Below are 20,422 nucleotides of genomic sequence, written 5' to 3'. Positions count from 1 at the left end.
AATCATGTTTCCATTGCAATTTCATCTATTGAAGGCAAATCTAATTTGATTATGTACAACTATGGTACAAACACGTGCATGCACACGCACACACACACACGCACGCACGCTGTAGTGAGGAAACGCTTCGTTCTTTGATTGCAAAATAATTCTTTGAGCTCTTCACCTGTTCAGTTGAGGACAATTAAACAGTACATTTGAAATTACTTTGCAATTACCATGTAGAAAATGCCACACACTGTTATTACAAGCAGGGGAACCGGATCCTATTTGTGTTGGCTAATGTAGTGTGTGGGGATTTGATATGGAGGTGTGCCATAAATCTAAATGACCTGTATCATACAGTGATGTGTTTTAGTGGGTGGAGGTACGGTATGTGTGTGCGTAGGTGCATGATAATAGTCAAGAGAGTGAGAAGGTCGCTGTGTGGGCAGAATAAAATGTAGCCCGCTTTAAAAGAAGTGTTGGAGCTGCCAGGCCGCAGTGGAACCGTTGTTGGGTCAATTCCACTTCCCAAACCCCTTGGCTACGCACCAAAGTTCCTCTACATAGGAAACTGTGCACAAAACACACCGCATGCCGTTTTCAGCTCATTTCAGAGCCACATGGGACAGTGGAGAAATACCATACCGATAGAAAGGAGAGAAACGTGTCAGAATTTAGTACTACTGCACAGGCAGGCACTTATGATAGGGTCGTGCATAGACACACACACACACACACACACACACACACACACACACACACACACACACACACACACACACACACACACACACACACACACACACACACACACACACACACACACACTTAATCTACAGAAGACAATTGCCAATACATTTTTGCCCTTTAGTCCTACACAAACACAAGCTAATCATTCAAAAAAATGATTAACCGATTCCCTTCTGGAGCAGCTTTTCATGTGTGGGCAGGTAAAGTCTTTACTGTGTGTCAAAATAACACTCCATCAGAGAGGCTCTGCAAGTATCACTGATATCACTAGCTCTCCCCCTGGTTTTGCACCAAATGACAGGCCTGGAATTTAGCCCGCGAAACCGTAATGCAGACAGGAAAAATGTAGCCCAATGTGAGAATTAAAACAGCTCTTTATAGAAAGTCTGGGGGATCTCCAACCGTATCCACTTCTCTACATTTAGCCATCACTTTGAATAGATTCCTCTCAACAAGAACATAATGTCAAAGTTTCCACTTCCTAAAAACGAGAATAAAGCCAAGTTTCCGAGATGCAGCCTGCAGTTTAAACATAGATAACAGTGCACTGACATCCCCTTTGTCTGACCACTAAACTGAATATAAACAATGTTATTTCAAGGCTTAATAGCAAGGGCCACTGGATCACTGGCCAAAAGAATTGAGGTAATAGAGGAATTTGGAAATAAAGAAAAGTCCAATAGATGCTATGTACTATCAAGAGAGGAAGACATGCCCACTACGTAAACACACACTGCTGGCACGCCCTTTTAGCTAGGTAGGCAGGCAGCTTGGCAAGAAGCACATGAAGGGTTGAGGAAACACTAAACCTTCTTTTTATCAGCCTCACAGATCAAATCATGCACCACTGTGAACCTGAATGCAAACTGACAGGCTTACTCATTTCAGTGCATACTCAGAACACACACAGATCGGTTCCCCTTTGCACTGAAGCAGCAATGAGACTATCCATCAGGACGGTGAAAGCACAAAATGCATGATCAGCCTTGGCCAAATGTTCCAGAAGGGTGATTTTACACCAAATAGGGGGTGAATTAACCACAGCCATTTGCCCCACACACACACACACACACACACACACACACACACACACACACACACACACACACACACACACACACACACACACACACACACACACACACACACACCCCTCTAAGGTCACAGCTCCATCACACCTGCCCGCAGCGCTCCCACAACTCACACTCTGCACAAGCACACACCCCTTCTTCTTCCAAAGCAATAACCCTAATGGCTCATGCAATCCGAGTGCAATTTTACTGACCTGCACTGCTCCAACAACAAGCCACACCACAACCCTTTTAGGATGTCTTAAAAGGTTGGTGGGCACACTAACTGACAAGTCATTTTCTACCACTGCAGAAGAAGAAATTATGGACAAATAATATATTTGTGATTATGAAATCAGCTCAATACCAGCCTTCCCTCAACCAACACCAAATAGTGACCGCATACTAAATTCTATCCCGCATCGACAACTTTGGGAAAGCCTGACTGGTGCGATCTGGATATAATAACAGAATAATCACAAGTATTTTTTTTTTTTTTTACAATTATTTTCATTTCATTGGTCAGCTTGGATTCCATTAGACGTGCATTAAACCACTCTTCTGATAAACATCGCAGACTTACTATGATGTGTGTGCAGGTTGAGAGCCGATGGTAAGAATTTCCCGGAGTGTAAGGGCGGCGGGTGACCGGCGGCCAGGTGGCCGGGAGAGGGAGGGATCCTCCCGGCTGCGGCTGCTGCTCCGAGCCGCTGAGACTCCATGGCAAGCCCCGCCAACATCGGAGGTGGTACGTGGACGGATCGGGGAGGTCCAAAATCTCGGCCATCCATTATCCACGGCGGGGAAAATTGGGCGAGGAAATAGTCCGTTCGGATATTCCGAAAAAGCCACTTCTGGCTATAATAATGTCTTTAGTTTTCCAGGCGACACGGGATCCTGTTCAGCCATCCTGCTGACCTATAAAATACAACGGGAGAAAACACTTGACACTGTGGGGTTGGATCGGGGTGTTTTCGGTGTAAACACACGTTATGGGATTTCTTATCTTTTCACCGAGGGGTTGTGCCCATCAGCCGAGTAGTGACGCAGTTTGTAAAAACACTTTAAAAACTACATTTAAGAGCATTCGCTGGTTGTAATGACCGCACGAGATGATCCCACTACAACATATCTAAAAGTGGTGTATCTGCGTGTTATGCTGTAATAGTATTACCTAATGTTTAAGCGGACTATGGACATCCACCCCCACCGCAGACCGAGCAGCGCCTCCTCGGCCAACAAACGCCAGGTTGTCCGCCCGGTCGGGGCGATCTGCCTTATCGATCACGATGCCGTTCGACGCGAAAACATTCGAAAAAAAAAAAAAAGATATATATATATTATTATCGTCGCGCTCGGTCCAGCTGTTCTTCCTAGTCGTAACCCAGCGATGTGGGCTGATGGCCGACTCGCCGTGTAAACCAATACACCGTAAATACCAAGGGCGCATCAAATATAAATTTCAAACGGGTTAAAAATAAATAAGGTTGCAAAAGGCTGCATCATTAATCAGCCGGGGTGCTGGTGTTTTGTTGCCCGCGTACGCGGATTTACTGGTTCGCAGATGGACACGGGTGCTGCCCACAGAGAGAAATCCAAACCAAGCCCGTAAACACTTCACGCCTGTTTGAAACTACGGTCCTGGTTACCGACGTTTTGCCGAATATATTTAAGGTAGAGCGTTATATATATTTATATATATAGTATTTATAATATGCATTCTTAGATAATAACAGCCTATTTCATCGGGGTTTATTTAGCCGAGTATGCAGCATATGATGCGGCAGAAGGTTGATTTAAATCTTTTTTTGGAGCTCGATTATGTTTTTCTGAGTCTGTATCTTAAACATTATAACAGAAAAAAAACCCCAGAAAAAATACTTTGGTGGGGGGTCAGTATACATTTGAGAGTGAGATAATACTGACTAATATGGCATAAAAAAAAAAAAAACCCGATCCAACGCGAATCTAAATTATAACAGTGCCTCAACTCGTGTTAAATAAATGTCATTATATTTGTTTATTATCAAATCGGTTTAAATGCGCGAAAGTCGAATTAACCTTCAGCAGCTCGCGCCGCCTGCTAGCCGATCCCAGCCGGGGCTCGTGATCCTCGGGCGGGATCCACAGAGCGGCTCGAGTCCACATTATACCGCACATTAACGGTGAAAATCCCACTACTTGTCTTCTTTGAGCCCCTTAAAAATATATATTTTTTTGGGGGGGGGTGAGAGGGGTAAAATACATTTTCGGTCGGAGAGCCGTGCGCAGCCGAAGCAGGGGGGGAGCGCACCAGCCACGTTTCAAACTTTTCACGGTTCCATTTCGAGTCGCAAAACTTTGTGGAAGGAAACAGGCCGACACCGAGAGGAGCTTGCTGCACTTCGGCCGCCGTTAAAAAAAAAAAAAAAAAAAAAAATTGTATCCCAAATTTGTGATGTTTGGATGTCCGCGCCTTTTCAATAGATTAACATAACCTCAATTGTAGACACGTTTAAATTGTTAGGAAAAAAAAAATAAAATACAACTCTCGTGTCTGTTTAGGGGAAGAGAGAGAGAGAGAGAGAGGGAGGAAAAAAAAAAACCCAACACGTCGACTTCTTACTTGAATGGGAAATTGCGCTGCGGGGAAAAAAAAAATAGGCAACGGTGTCTGGGAAAAAAAAAAAAAAAAAATCCGAACCGGAGCGGGTCCATGCACGGGCGGGTCCGAAGGTAAACTGGGGGAGGACCGGGGGGAGACGGAGAGCCCCCTCGCGCGTCCGCAAACTCCGTCGGCGATGAAAACGCGCATTGTGTCGCAAGCCCCGCCCCCTGGCCCCACGCGCTCGGGCAGCCGCCGCCCCGATTGGCCGCGCGCCGCTGCCACTCGACGCGACCGGGCCCCATGTTTGGCCGCTCGCCAGCTTCTACCAAACCAATTATGGGCCAAGGAGGTTGAGCCGTTTCAAGGCGCCCCCTCCCCCCCCCCTCCCCCCCCCCCCCCATCTTTCCTCCAGGCCCCGAGTCGACGAGTAAACAAGCAGTGGGAATTTTTTCGGAGGGGGGAGGCGGTTTCAAGGCGGCCACCACCCCCCGAGCTCCGCGCTGATTAAAATAGATGAACGCGGTCGCACGGGACGCAATGCCGGTGTGCGGGGCTTGACAGCCCCGGGGCCGGGGCCGGGGCCGGGGCCGGGGCCGGGGCCGGAGCGCGTCCTTGGGCTCTCGCGGGAGCGTTATTAAGCAAAGCAACAAGCAACAATCGAGTCGCCATTGGAGCGTCCCCCCCCCGGCGCGTCGCGGACGCCTGTGCCGTGGGGAGAGTGACGTCACCGCTCTCCGCTTGAACACATGGCGCCCGCAACAACCACAGTTGCACTTTTGGTTGTTGTTTTTTTTTTTTTTAGGTTTTTTTTTTTTAACCCCATCGCGTCCCTGCGGCCTACTCTGCTCGACGACGTCAGATAATTCCTGAATTCTCGTGTAAATGCGTACACCAGCTCTCGCTGCATAATCGCGGGTGTCTTGAGTGGGAGACATCGATTTGCATCCGAAAGGGGAGAAAGGCGGCGGGCTCTTTCGGGGGTGGGGGTGGGGGGGAGTGGTGGTCGACCTTTTCCAGCGGAACTTTGTGAATAGCGGCTCTAAAACTTTCCCGTGTGGAAAGTTACTGCTTTTGTTTCGTTTCTTATCAAAAAAAAAAAAAAGTAAGTTTCGTTTAAACTGTACAATTCAGTGTGACCAAAAAAAAAAAAAAATGTTGATTAAAAAAACAGGCGGTTTCAACCCCCCCCTCCTCCTCCTCACGTAGAGCCCACCCCTTCCCCGCCTTCCCCCGAGACGGTTTCAAGGCGCCCCCATGCCAGAAGAGAGCGCTAAAGGTAGAACCACGGAGAGAAAAGAACCGGGAACCACCGCGGTAATGGAGACCGAATGCCGCCGCCGAGCCGTGAAAACGGTCGGGACCGAAGGAAAAAACAAAACAAAACAACAACAACAATCTAAAAATGTGGTTTCTCACGACCAGAAAGAACTGGATGGGTTGGTTGTTGTTTTTTTTTTTATTCGTAGCCTGCCGGACTGCCACACCGGGCCAGTTGAGATGAAGCAGGCCGCGCAGCGACAGCCCTCCTCCCGCTGAGCTGTCCGCTGGCGGTGCCCGTCAACCCTGACGGGACCCGGGGAGCGAAGGACCAGGAAAAGATCAGAGCTGCGTCCTGCCCGGGGGTCCGAGGGGGCCAAGCTGCCCTTTGTTCCCGCTCGCTGTGACTGGGAATTCAGACAATGTCCCCAGATTAGACCCCATTGTTGTCATCTTTTCACACCCAGAGAAACAGACAGTTTCGGGTTTTTTTTTTTTCTCCCCCTGATTGTTTTTGATTTCTCGAATAATGCATGCCCTTCGTTTGGGGGTATCTCAAATGTAAGGTAGGTATTGTGTGTGTTCTCTTATGTTAATTGTGTATTATTCAGGTCACATTGGTGCGCCTGTTTCATATTTAAATAATGTAACTATTTACCGTTGCCAGGTAGAACCGTTGTATTTTAAGAAGGAAATAAAACCAGATATACACACGCACGTCTTGGATGCATTTAAAACTCATATTTCAGCATAATGAATAAAATGGCATCAAGGAATCCACTCAATTTCACTAAAGGGCAAAGCCTTACTTACTTCTAATACAATACAATATTAATGTTGTATCCTAAAAGCTATGTCTGCGTGGGTCGTCGTACTCTCCGCGGCTTTTTACGACTAATTGTCCTCCCGGGGAGTAACATGGTTGCCGTTTGTTCATCTCTGCGTCGTGTTTTTCGTTGGGATGGATCACAGCTCCACCAGATGGGACCATTTGTTAAATTATACCGCAAACCCTGCACGACACAACTGGCTGAAGTTGATCCAAGTTTAAAACACACATACCCTTCCCTTTGATATTTGTTAGCTATTTAATGTCTTGTCGAAATATATTGAGGAGTGTATCCGATTTTCTCAACAGCTGTATGAAGGTGTAGATTTGACCAGACTGCCTGGTCTATATTAGGGTGTAGATAGATTAATATTGTGTACGACTTGATGGCCAGTTGACTTTATAGTTAGATTGATATATTCTCTCAGCAGCCACTGTCATGTTTTTGAGTTCTTTTCAGATTATTTAATGCACCTTCGTTTGTTTTTTTTTTGCTTTTTATGCATAGACAAACAGGCAGAGGGACAGATATATTGATCAATACATTGATAAATAGACAGGTAGATCAATATTATGGTTAAGTAAAACAACACACAATATAAAGTGTGTTCAAGGCAAAGTATCGTGATCTAGTTATCAAAACCATGCTTTCATACAAAATAAGCATCTATGATACAAACAACTACAACAAATAAGTGGCTCACAGTAATAAATGACATCAAGCCCCACGCATCAACACGCGCACGCACCAAACATGTGCAGGCGCATGAACACAAGTCGCTTGGATGCCCACGGGGCGAGATCATTCATCACACCTTATCTCACCCTCCACGCAAGCTGCCATTGTAATAGCACGACAGACATGTTACTGCATTGCAGCAAGCCACGTCCAGGTCGCAGGCTCTGATGGACCGCTCGTGGAGGTCTAACAGGGTCCGTGGAATTGGGCCCCGGGGAATAATATCACGTCCTTCCGTGCGCTCTGCTGTGGAACAAAAACACAATGTCTTACAATTGTGGGTTTTCTTAATGACTCACTCCGACGTGCTGAAAGGCCCGCGGCGCATACACACAGGAATCTCCTCTCCAAGACCCTCGCCTTCCTACATCGCGCAATAGCCAGGCCACTGAGATGACTGGCACCCCCAACACCCCATCCACATGCACATACATGTGCAAACGCTGACAGATCTCATGGGGCCCCTGTCCATCAAGAGGCGCTGGAGTGGTAATGGAGGAGTGTGGCGGATTGGGGGGCTCTGACAGATAGACAGCAGGACAAAAAAACATATAAAATCAACCTGCATTTTGTAGATGTGTCAATGCACATAGTCAATATACTGCACGTATGTATGCATTCATAAAGCGACGAGGGGGCACCTTAGTTGCACTGTCGCCGTTTCTTGCGAAAAGCACATGCACACACACACTCGACACCAATATGCGTTGCAAATTTGCAGACTTGAAGCCAAAAACCCTCGACGACCCACGTGAAACACTGTTTCCGCTGCGTGAGCGATACAAGCAGCGTCGGCCCTGTGCAAAACAATGTGCAGGCACCGCAGCGACGCATGTCCAAATGCAATAGAGAGAGAGAGATGGGAGGGGAGTACTGTGTCAATACCACTAAAACCACAAGAAAAGACAGCGAATGCCGGGGGAGGATCTGGCCTCTCCTCCTTCTCCTTTTCTTCTCTACTCTTCTCTTCCACTCGCTGTGCCCTTACTCCGTGCATTCCATTCGCTCTCTATGTCCCTCTCCAGGTTCAACTACACAAATCAAAAGCATAACAAAACATGGCAAAAGTGCGTAAACCGATGTGGAAGGCGGTGCCGTTCTCCGCGGCGCTACTGCTGTCTGCAGCGTTGGCCCTTTTGCCTTTCACCTACATGAGTGCGCCAGATTGTGACACGCACTGCAGCGGCGCTCTCTGCTGGGAGCCCTGAGAAATGCAGCGCAAAATCCAATCGGATTTGAAAATGGACGGAGAAATAAGAAATAGTATTTGGAAATGGACGGAGAAATAAGAAATAGTATTTGGAAATGGACGGAGAAATAAGAAATAGTATTTGGAAATGGACGGAGAAATGATCAATTGTTTTTGAAAACGGATGGAGAAAGGATCCAAACTCACACCAGTTTATCAGTGACACCTTTTTTTTATTTCAATGTGATACAAGCAATTCAATTATTTGAACTGGCAACTGAATGAAGTAGACTTATACGTATGTAGGGCAGTGTAAATATTTTGTAAGTAACATTCACCCAGGACAGCACGACCTTGTAGGTATATAATCGTATGACTAAGGCGTTTTTCCATTTTGATTATGTTTACAATTGGCCAAATTTAGAGGAAAGTGTCCGGTCATGCCATTGACAATCTGTATGACTTGGCATGTAATGTTTCAGTTACTATGTAGAATTTATTTTAAACTCATTTTAGTAAATTATACTAATTCCAAGTGTTTATATATTGTATCGGTTTTCGCGTAAAGAAAAAATAGGCCTTGAGTTTTGCACCTATAATGTGTCAAAATAAAATAAAAACATTCTCCAGCTACGTTGCATTGTATACACGCAAAAATACCTGTGCACAAAAAAAAATAAGGAATATGGATGATGCCCATGCTCAAGTAGACATACAGAAATAAATCATACACCCTTACAGCAGAGTACAGAAACACACACACACACACACACACACACACACACACACAGAGGGACTGTCTCCAGCAGAGTATTTTGCTGGCAGGGCAGTAAAAGGATATGGGAGGGAAGCAGCCTCAGCAGAATTACTGAGGAGCTGCAGTCAGATGAAATACATTTACAATAACAGCCTTTCTAAATGTGCATGCATTAATGCATATGCCAGGACACACACGTAGCCATTGAGTGAATGAGAGGACATAAATAATGCGCGTGCACGCTCAACAAACACGCACACGCACACACACACACACACACACACACACACACGCGTCAAGAGGCGACGCTGAAGTTAGCGGCCCATTCTGACGTCATGGTGGAGTCATAAACCACGGACTTTTCAGTAACGTACTGTGTCGTAACTGGTCCATATTTGAGCTTCAATAAAAACACATGGCAAATGGTTTGTATTGTGTATTGACATGAAACAGCATTTGAAACCGTCTTTCAAATTTGTGAAAATATAATTTTTTATTTGTTCAAAACAGGGGAAAGGTGGATTTCACAGGGTTTTTTTTCCTACACGCAGGCCAGGTCAAGCTAAAAAACAAACACAGTATTTATAGTGGTCAAATCTGGACTTGATTAAATAACCAAACAGCATCTACTCCCTATAAAGAGGGGAGGGGGGCGGCGAATGCTGAACTCTGGTCTGAATCTCTATCATTTATTCGGGCTCCAGCCCTATTGTTTTTGCTCAAATTCTTCTCCTTCTGGACACTATCACATGTTACTGTAATGTGATAATGTCTGCCCCCCCCCCCACACACACACGAAAACTAAAAAATCTTAAAGGGACAGTGCAGACCTATCCCAGTGTCCAATCCAACTATCCACCGTAACAATAAAGGAAGGAATCTGTATGTATGCATGTCCTCCGATTATCTCGACAACGGTTCACTTCCGATTTTACTTCACACTTGGAGGGTGTATTGCTGGGGACCCCAGGACGTGCAGTGTCGAATGTGGTGCAATTTGGACGCAACACGTGTAATATTAATAAACCTTCAATAAACAGCGAACAGCGAGCCGGCGGCGAGCGGGGGGCTCAGCGACTGAGTCGCAAAGAGCGTCTTCCCCCGGGTACGACCGGCAGTTTCATCTTCCATTGGGGAGCACAGGACTGAATCATCATTTTGTCATCATTAATCTGATGTCATCTAAAAAATGACATCATCATCCAATACAGTGTATGAGAGGTTCCACTCACATGTCTTGATGAATACACAGATGCCGCGACGTCATGCAGTTGGTACAAATGCTGTGACTGAAGTGGACCCTGTGCATTGCTGACGGTAGCAATATATGTTTTTAAATTTTTTTTTTTTGTTTATTCCTATATTTGTGCTTGTGCCGTGTATGAGTTAAATAAAAGTTGTTGTTGGTTTTTTTTAACTCTCTCACCCGTAGAGATTCAACCACAGTGTCCTGAAAATAAAGCAGGATTCTAGGGCAGCTAGACTAATGGACCCTCCATCATGGGATCCTTGCTGGGTGTGTGGTGTATGGCATATGGCAGGCAGTCCTAATGCATAGAACATGAGGGAGATTAAGACATCTATCTTACACTTTGAACTCCGCAACCTGTTAATAGGGAGAGCTCTTTACCAAATGGACACATCAGCGAACGGCCCCATTTCTCTCTCCCCTCTCTTTCTATGAAATATAAATGTTCAAAAAGTCCGGGTTTGACAACCATAGGCGCAGCAGCTTTTGATCTCGACCTGGTTTTAAGAGGTCCGTGTGTACAAAACGACCAAAAAAACCAAAAAAAAAACAACGTCTGAAAATTCCGAGGAATTTGAATGCACCATGAAAACAGGCGCCGCTAGCGTCAGTGTCGCCGTTTACGTTTGGTTCCATGTTTCGTCGCTCGCTTTCTTTCGCGCCCCCGCACCCATAATCTAATCCATGACGCTTTCTTTTTTTTTTTTTAATACTTCCAGCACCACTACAGGACACGGACAAGCCGACTTCAACATGGCCGACCTTTTGGATGAGATCGATCCGTGTAAACATTTACAATAAATATAAAATGCGGGTATGGTTACAAAACGCCGCGGCAGAGGGGGAAGGCATTTGTGGCGCCATCTGCTGGCAACTCCAACTCCAACATGTACTGTACCGTAGGCCAGGGGATCCCAAACGGGGATCCGCGGCCCCTAGGGGACCCAGAAGCAAATGCAACGGGTCCGCAGCAGAATTATAATTTTTACATTTGTATCTTTTTTAATATTTTCATATTTTCTTTTTTTTTTCAACAAAATATTTATACTTAACTCAAGCTCACTAATTATGGTGTTTTTGCTGCGAGATTTGTTCGGAGACTTTTTTTCAACACGGTTTAAGTTTAATAGTAAACATTTTAGGCTTTTTATTTTGGATGGGGAGGGTCCTCACCCATAACTTAGGTCTGCCAAGGGAGTCTCGCCATAAATAAAAAGTTTTGGAACCCGGGCTATGTCCTTCAATGAGATCACTTCTTTGCCATCAGGTGAATGTTCTTAACTCGATCGACATTTTCAAATAATGTTAAATTTCCATCAGGGTATTGGGAATGGATATAGGCCTGGCTCATATCCATGTGTTTTTCAAACCTTGTTCTGTTCAATGTGTACGGCTCAGGAGAAACACTGGGATCGTGTGTACTTCAGGCTACTGTGTGGATTACAAAATTTAGTGGGTACATGGTAAATTAGGACTTATGTCAGTAAAGGCAGAGTATGACCAGTGTATATATATGTATATATATTTTTTTTACCAATGTACCATCCCTGCTCAGCCAAAGCGCTGAAGCCCGAAAAACAACTTTCGCTGTCATGTTTAACCAGCGATTCAAGCTCTCATGTTCCACGATCACGATGTGGAAATTACCTCAATTCAATCGGGCCGGATGAAGCCTCAACTTTTCTCGAGCCGGAAGAGACAAGAATATGCAATGAGGTCACCATACGCCTCGGAGCTAGAAAAGATGCAATAGCAAGATATAGGCCTGTAAAAGAAAGATTTTATATTGTGAGTTTATCAAATTAAGGAAGAGTATTCAGGGCCACATGAAAACAAATTGAGTTGAGTGATGGGGAATTAATCAGTTAAAAGCCCAAATTCTCAATTTAGTCTTTCAAAATTCAGAGTAATCTGAAATTAAACACAAATGTCTTCCATGTGGCCCTGATCCTCCTGCATTTGGAAGCAGAGTAAATTTGTCATGTAAGATTGTATCTGAATATTTTATCTTCAAATGATTGAATAAGCAATATTGGCCCTTAAGGGGTAGTGCTGATTGATACTCACTTAAGCACCAAAAGGCCCAATTGTTCAGTGTAATCCACTGCTCCTGGTGCTCCCAGATAAAACAAATGTAGAGCCAAGGTTAGCACTGGCTGAGATTAACCAATGAATATCCTGACCTGCCAACAGGGATGTCATCCATTTGGAATGACTCCCTCGCCCCCCAATTGTGCTGGCACTAATTGGGAAGGTGCTAACATTTTAGCTGAAAATTAAGTTTGACTACTCCATGCAGCTGCTAAGTAGTATGCTGCTTGCCACCAAGGGGGGGTAGTAATTTTGCACACCCTGATTTTAACAGTAAACTAACATGGTTTTTACTCAATGACAAATGTTCCCCCACTAGAGCGCAGAAGTAAAAGTTTTACGTGGTAGTTTGGGCAGAGTCGTTTCCACAAGGCTAGTGAACGTTTACACAAATTTGCATGGCAGTAGATTCAGAATTGTTACTGTAGTAAGACAAAATGAGGCCTATCAGCATTAAATTTCCTTTCAACGACACGAACAGCTACAGACATCTGTCAGGTGACGGTACTAAAGCCTTTGAGATCTCAGAAAGTCTACAATTGAGACAAGAGACAGAAGTCATGTCGGAACACATGTGCACTTTATTGGGATTGTTTAGTCAGTGTACAGGTTGGCCCCACCAGTCTGGCACCCCATGTTACCCTATCACGTTGAGACCCCTGCCCCACGTATGGAACCTCCAACAGGGGAGAGGAGGTCACGGTTGGGTTTTGCATAACAAAAAGAAAATTAAACAGAACCAAGATATTTAAGGCTGAAAGTACAAAAAACCCAGACATAATTTACATACAAGCGATACTACAACCATGTTTAAGTATGCGCCAACCACTGGGCAGCCTTCACAGAGGCAAATACGTGTCTGAACAATGCAGTTAACATTTGGAATAATGTGTTTGAACAATGCAGTTAACAAACATTTGGAATGACTCAAAGAAAAACAAAATGTACATTTTTTTTAAGTCCTCAGATGCAACTGTAAAACCTTGGGGTGCTTTTTACTTAGCCAAAAAAACATTACTGTCACCTTCACGTTCCAGTTTTTTTTCTTAAATCCTGAGTCAAGCGCCAAAATAACTGAAGCCATGCCAATGAGTTGGTCGTCTAGGCTCTGCGCCTGAGCGTGTATGAGAATGTGTGGTGTGTGTTTGCGCAGAGCTGAAGTCGTTGTTGGGCGTTTGGTCGGGGAGGGGAAAAGAAGTGGGAACAGTCTGTTTAGAAGCATTTGCGGTGGACGATGGAGGGGCCAGACTCATCGTACTCCTGCTTGCTGATCCACATCTGCTGGAAGGTGGAGAGGGAGGCCAGGATGGAGCCTCCGATCCAGACAGAGTATTTGCGCTCTGGTGGGGCAATGATCTGCAGGGAGGGACAGCAAGACATTAGGCACACTGCATGCACTACCTCATTGCCACCAGATTCAGGAGTTGCAGGTTTAGCTCACCTTGATCTTCATGGTGGAGGGGGCCAGGGCTGTGATCTCCTTCTGCATCCTGTCAGCGATGCCAGGGTACATGGTGGTACCACCAGACAGCACAGTGTTGGCGTACAGGTCCTTACGGATGTCGACGTCACACTTCATGATGCTGTTGTAGGTTGTCTCGTGGATTCCGCAGGACTCCATACCTGGGAGAATATGCAATATCACAGTCAGTACTCTGAGTCAGTGCAGCATTACCATGTTTAAAATGTGTTTCTGGGACACATCCACCTATAACTTACCGAGGAAGGAAGGCTGGAAGAGGGCCTCTGGGCAACGGAACCTCTCATTACCGATGGTGATGACCTGTCCGTCAGGCAGCTCGTAGCTCTTCTCCAGGGAGGAAGAAGAGGCGGCAGTGCTCATCTCCTGCTCGAAGTCCAGGGCGACGTAGCACAGCTTCTCCTTGATGTCACGCACGATTTCCCTCTCAGCTGTGGTGGTGAAAGAGTAGCCACGCTCGGTCAGGATCTTCATGAGGTAGTCTGTAAGGTCGCGGCCGGCCAAGTCCAGACGGAGGATGGCGTGGGGCAGAGCATAACCCTCATAGATGGGGACTGTGTGGGTCACACCATCACCGGAGTCCATGACAATACCGGTGGTACGACCAGAGGCATACAGGGACAGCACAGCCTGGATGGCAACGTACATGGCAGGGGTGTTGAAGGTCTCGAACATGATCTGCAATGAAACGTGAGAGAATACAGTTAATACTTGAACTCAAGTTGTGCTTGGCACTGCACTCTGCATGCATTGAGAGATTCTCAGAGCAGTTAGTAGAAAAAGGTGCAACATTTCCACCAGTCATCACACTTGTGCATCTAAGATAATCAATGAGATCCTATGCGGTGCCATTTTCTAGTTTAGCTATGCAATGGCCACAAGTGCAGAACACCCAGTCAAAACACCTGTTGTTTCCAGAGAAAGATCATCTTATAGGAGAGAAGTCCTGGAGGAGAATGTAAGGGGAATAGAGGGGAAACCAAAGAAATGGCTTAAGGGAGTCTGAATATGGAAAAGTTTTGAAAGACAGTAGTCAGAAGGGACCTTTACTTTTCATGTCTACATCACTGTAGGTTTATACCTGGGTCATCTTCTCCCTGTTGGCTTTGGGGTTGAGGGGGGCCTCTGTGAGCAGGACAGGGTGCTCCTCAGGGGCAACTCTCAGCTCATTGTAGAAGGTGTGATGCCAGATCTTCTCCATGTCATCCCAGTTGGTGACAATACCATGCTCAATGGGGTATTTCAGGGTCAGGATACCCCTCTTGCTCTGGGCCTCGTCACCAACATAGCTGTCTTTCTGGCCCATACCCACCATCACTCCCTGAACAGAGAAGGGATTGTTGGCATCAGGATTGTTCACCTTCAGTTTACATGCATCTGAGACAGCCACAAGTACAGCGGATAATAATTTAAGGCTATACATTTTAATCCTACATAAATTAGACAAAGTACAGGATTTGACTACAAAATCTTACTTTTGTACCACTCAAAGGCCTAGTGATTCAATGTACCACCCATGTACAATTAGCATTAACGTATAGTAATTTTAAACATCGTTTTAGGTTGCAATTATATTAGTGATATGTTTTACACACCTGATGCCTGGGGCGACCGACAATGGAGGGGAAGACAGCACGGGGCGCATCGTCTCCGGCGAATCCGGCTTTGCACATACCGGATCCGTTGTCAACAACCAGTGCGGCGATTTCATCATCCATGGCTAAACTGCAACAAGGGAGAGAAAAACAAAAAACACACTAATGAGATGATGTGGCAACTGACCGAGCGCTTCATCAGAGCAGCAGCTTCGCAGCGCAACGTGCCGATTTCCTGGTGCAGTTGCCCGGTTCGGCCACTAGGCGGAGCTGGCGCCACACATTCCGCCAGCCAGACAAAGGAAGTGGCGCCGCGTTCAGTTGTTACCATATAAGGACATTCTTTGGTTCGAGCAGCTTTGCGGCTACCGGCGGCGTGGCGCGCAGCCAGACCGGCGGGGTTTGAGCAGGCGACTCGACAGTTCCAGGGCCCCGGCGACCACTCCCTCCGGCCTCCAGCCCGCTCGCACCGCGGGCCCCGCCCTCCCCCCTAATCCGCCCGGTCTGGATTACGAGCCCCCTTCAGGTCTTACGATACCGCTGCGCCACCAACTGGAAGCCGTCGCCCGCCTACTTCCTGCCGTTTATAACCCGTCCAGCGACGAAATGTAACCCGGCCAACAACGCTCGGGTCCCCGTTCTCATTTCCCCATAAAGATGTAGTGTGGAACTGCAACCGCATCGAGTTATTCAATAACCCGACGCGCCGTTTCCCCGAGCCACGCCTTAAAGCGAAGCGCCCGTTTGGCCGTTTCCGCGTTGAAAGCGGCTGGAAACAACGTTGAGAGACAAGTTCATTCAATCCACTCTGCCCCGCCCGGCCAATTTAAATGATATTAACACAAAAGTGACAGTTTCACAAGCGCATTTAAATGTAATATAAAGTTGCTCCGCTTCAAGTAGTCCCCATAAGTACTGTAGACGGAAGGATTTTTTTTTTTTTTTTAAGACAGTTCTGGGCTGTAGCACGGCGTGGCTAGGCTAACGTGCTAAAGTAGGTCACACCCCGCTGCAGCGCGCACAAAGGGCAGTTGCGGCACAGTCCGAACACCGAGCTCCCCCGCCCCCCCCCCCACCACCACCACCACCACCCCACCCAGTCGCCCCCGACTGGGGGCCACAGCCCGAGCAGCAGAACCACGAACACGCACAGCACCTGCCACCCACCCCCCCCCAAGAACCTCAGAGAGAGCCGGCCGCTCAGTCACGACGAGCCTGGAAGCCGCATATGCGTCAAACTTAACGGCGCTGACCAGCTACACCGGAAGCGTTAAACAGAACCGCACTGCTCACATTAAGACGCTTATTCAGCTTCGCCCGCAATCACTCAACTACGTCCAGACAAAGAACCTTCTTTTCTTTTTTCCCCCCCAAACAGTCACGGAAAAAAAAAAACCCAATAAAACAGCAAACGAATGTCATGACGCTGTATCGTCGTTACAAGGGTGGAATGTTGTTGTTTTCGTTTTTAAATGCCTTACCTTTTGGGTGGGGGGGGCTTTTCGCTTTAAGGGAAACCGGTTTCAGGCAAATGATATCCCGCACGAGCTGCTTTGTGACGGTGCTCGGAGTGAGCTAGATCACGGTGGGCGCGTGTGTTTTATACCGCGTCAGATGCCCGGCTAGTGCCATAAAAGGTAAACTTTGGGATTCGCGCTCTCCGATTGGTCCAGCGTCATGCACCCGGGCGCGACGCGTGCACACTCCCGCACGCTACCAGCTCGCGGTAGGGAGAGCGCGCGTGTGCGAGTCCGTGTGCGCGCGCGCGTGTGTGTGTGTGTGTGTGTGTGTGTGTGCGCGCGCGCGTGTGTGCGCGCGCGTGAGTGTGAGGCAAAACCAGACACACGCTTCCAGATAGATACATGCAAAGGAAGTATAAGTGGAAATGACACGGGTGAATGTGGTTTATGTTACAAACGCCCGTAGATCGAACCCATTATTGCGCCATTATATATGTAAACGTTATTTTGATGTCGGTTAAAAAAAACGTGTGGAATCCACGGAGGGGGGGGTTGAAACAAACTCTTTGCGACGCTTTTGAGACAGGCGCAAGTCTGGCAGCAACGGCATCTGTTTTTAATAGAATGTCGTCGGACTTGGGCTCCCGAAGCGCTACTCCGGCCTCAGCCATCCCACCGAAACCGTGACATTTTCCTCGCGGGCTGCCCCTTGTGATATGCGTTTCAGTCAGCCCACTTCCAGGGGGACGCGTTCCCCCAGCTGCCGCTGCGCTTCCCTCCGCACCGAACGTCCAGCTAAAATAGAACGGCAGAGCCGCCGCCTCTCGAAGTTCGACTTTGTGATGCCATAAAACACATTGGCAGAGCTGGGTCACCGGGGGCTTGGATATATAACCCTCCCGCCCCTTCCCCCCTGCGGCTCGCCAGCGCCTGTTGATAATGGTAATTCCCTGGTCGTGTCGTTTCATTCGCAGGGGCACCGTCCAGTGTTTGCTGCCCAGCATTCTCTCACCCGACTGGAGCGGGGGTTTGTAATGCGGGATGGATGGACGGCACATGCAGTACATTTCTAACACAATCCGCCAGCTAAGAACCCCCTCTCCGCCCCTTGAAATCCCTTCCCTACAGCTGACCACATTGCACAATATTCGTCGGATTGCTGACCGGTGCTTTACAAGTCCTCTATCGAGGGGCAGCGCTGAGCCATTATTTTCTCATTTTGGCCCAAAAAGGAAGCAGGAAGATCCAGGACTTCATACCTGCTATCATCCCACATAGACGTATACTGCCCTCTCATTCACCCGGGGGCGGACAAACATGCAGATACTAACGGTTGAATGATCGAGGCCTGGGAGCCCCAGCGGGCCAAAATAAAAGTCAAATTATGATCAACAGGCGCCGTGTAGTAGTCACCCATTCCCCGCTACAACGAGCCTGTATGGAATGTCAGATCACAAACAGCTTGATTGAAAGCTGAAAGGCTGGACGGAACCCCGGTAGTTCCACTTTTTGACCCCCACCCCCAAACCTGTTGTCATCTGCTTTCACGTCAAGCCCTCCCTCTCACCTTCTTCTGAGTTTCTTTTTTCTGTTCTTTCCGTTCAATGAACTTTTCCCCTGTCACCTATTCCCACCAGTGTTTTTTCTCTCGCTCCATAATTCGCAGCCCTGTGCCATCAGCGTTTGGATGATACAGGTGAGCTGCTGTAGTAGAGGTTAGTGCCCATATTAAGCTATTCAGGACCTTGTTGTCTTCTCCTTCTCCCCTAACATTTCCTGTTTCTTCTCTGTAGGCCATAAATCCATGTTTTCCTTTTTAGTTTTTGTTGTTTTATTTGCTCTTTCTTGTCCCCAATCATGTATCTGTATGTTGGTCTGTAGGTCGTTGAAGGGACGGTATATTCATCCACATGTGTTTCATATGACCCTACCATGACAACTATAAGATATTGACCCTGCACTGAAAACAAGGCTCACATGATGCATATGGTCGTATATATGTGGGCCATTTCATGGACACAGAATAAAAAAAATATGCTTCATTGGCAGTGTCTGGTGATAGCAAATTATAAGGCAGTCTGCAGTCTAATTCCCTGAAGTCAGTGTCTCTGTTCGACCAGTTTGTGTCGCCACTATTAGAGGTTGATGGGTGGAGTAAACGGCTGTTTTGAGGGGATCAAAGGTCTACCGGGCCCACTTACTGATTTACAGGCCTAACATCAAATTGTTGAAGGCCAATTATGAAACTTAAGTTTATGACCTTCTGATGTACGTGAAACATATTGCCCGGTCCCAGGTGACGGAAAACTTTACGTTCGTGTATGTCAGGGGAGGGTTCCTGACGGTAGGGTCGCACTGCCGGCCGGCGACAGGGCGCTCCAAAGCGACAGGCTGCGATGTATTTCAAACGGAGCTCGGCTTCTTCTGGTTGCAGGGGGGCAGAGCGGCGCCCGGCGACGAGGTCACAGCTTCGCGGCGACAAGGAAAGTCGAGCAGGTTTCAACTTCATGCAAATGAGCAGCGCAGAGCGCCGGGCGACAGCCAGTCGGAGGGAAGATACGCTCTCAATGGTGCTGATCCTTGGAAAATGGACGCTCAGACTACTGCGTATTGTTCATGATTAGCCTGTTTTTTAAAAATGAAAAAACGGCCCTTAAACTATAAATAAACTAAGGAACATGTGATTTTATGTTTCTCCAATAAGGACAATTCTTTATTTTAAGGGACGGATGGCAAGACTATTTACGTTGTTTTTTTTCAAGAGGTAATTCATTTTGCTCAGTAAACAGCTACATCACTTTAATAAAAAAAAAAAGTACACACAACACCATCTGTCTACATAATGTATATTAAATATGGAAAAGGAGAAAGGTGTGAAATGTTTGGCGCGCCCACAACAGCCAGTTGATTTTGAGCCGACGTGGCCACAAACGGCAGGTGCACGGAAACCCTGTGGCCGGCGGCGTGACCGTACGGCGGCATTACGAGAGCCGCTCGGCTTGGCGCCGCAGCCTCGCGCCGGCGGCGTGACCCTAGCGAGAAAGTAGTAGAGAGCTGAAGTGAAACAAGCTGAGGGAAGGTGGAACAGTGTTGCCGGTGTAATGATGTTAAAAGGGATTGACTGAGGAATGTTTAATCCAGCCAAGAGGGAGTGCCCCTGGATCTGCAGGTTTGCTGGGTGGGTGTGTGTGTGTGTATGTGTGTGCGTGCGTGCGTGGGTGTACGTGTGTGTGCTTTAATTCACGGGCGAGTCAGTGTTCCGGTCCAGCCTATATGACGCCATAAAGGCTTTCATAAAATTGTTGACACGTTCTCCTTAGTTTTTGACCCCACGGCTCTTCAACGCACAGATTGCGTGTGAAAGTAAATGATCTCTTGCCTCGT

The 20,422-nt window shown here is 47.1% G+C and overlaps 2 protein-coding genes and 1 long non-coding RNA gene across 3 annotated transcripts in view; 1 reads left to right on the top strand and 2 right to left on the bottom strand.

Annotated features, from left to right (window-relative positions):
• tnrc18 (trinucleotide repeat containing 18) overlaps nt 1-2,713 on the bottom strand; it is a 39,809-nt gene extending 37,096 nt beyond the window's left edge. Inside the window, exon 1 of the mRNA XM_080009573.1 lies at nt 2,389-2,713. Within this exon, the coding sequence (XP_079865699.1) occupies nt 2,389-2,596 (208 nt within the window). The 5' untranslated portion in view covers nt 2,597-2,713. The remainder of the gene's footprint in view (nt 1-2,388) is intronic.
• A 2,226-nt stretch (nt 2,714-4,939) lies between these two features.
• LOC307237189 lies at nt 4,940-6,363 on the top strand. The gene is made up of 2 exons (XR_013844405.1): nt 4,940-5,494; nt 5,599-6,363. It is a non-coding gene; the product is annotated as an uncharacterized lncRNA (long non-coding RNA).
• Nucleotides 6,364-13,061: 6,698 nt separating this feature from the next.
• actb2 (actin, beta 2) lies at nt 13,062-17,164 on the bottom strand. The gene is made up of 6 exons (XM_080009853.1): nt 17,060-17,164; nt 15,579-15,708; nt 15,065-15,304; nt 14,223-14,661; nt 13,945-14,126; nt 13,062-13,859 (listed from the first exon to the last, which is right to left on the bottom strand). The coding sequence occupies exons 2-6, from the start codon at nt 15,699-15,701 to the stop codon at nt 13,716-13,718; spliced, it is 1,128 nt and encodes a 375-aa protein (XP_079865979.1). The 5' UTR covers nt 15,702-15,708; nt 17,060-17,164; the 3' UTR covers nt 13,062-13,715.
• Between the last annotated feature and the right edge of the window lie 3,258 nt (nt 17,165-20,422).

The sequence above is a fragment of the Zeus faber genome (assembly GCF_960531495.2).
Source record: "Zeus faber genome assembly, chromosome: 11".
In the NCBI taxonomy this organism is placed as follows: Eukaryota; Metazoa; Chordata; class Actinopteri; order Zeiformes; family Zeidae; genus Zeus; species Zeus faber.
The sequence above is the reverse complement of the archived record's forward strand: the minus strand, read 5'-3'. Positions and strand labels throughout refer to the sequence as shown.

Bases quoted from the DNA above. Each gene is read 5' to 3' on its own strand.
- actb2 (XM_080009853.1), bottom strand. From the start codon at position 15,701: ATGGATGATGAAATCGCCGCACTGGTTGTTGACAACGGATCCGGTATG. The intron at 14,662-15,064 runs GTATAAACCTAC...GTTTCATTGCAG, and splicing joins ACAGGGAGAAGATGACCCAG to ATCATGTTCGAGACCTTCAA. The intron at 14,127-14,222 runs GTAAGTTATAGG...ATATTCTCCCAG, and splicing joins CTTCCAGCCTTCCTTCCTCG to GTATGGAGTCCTGCGGAATC.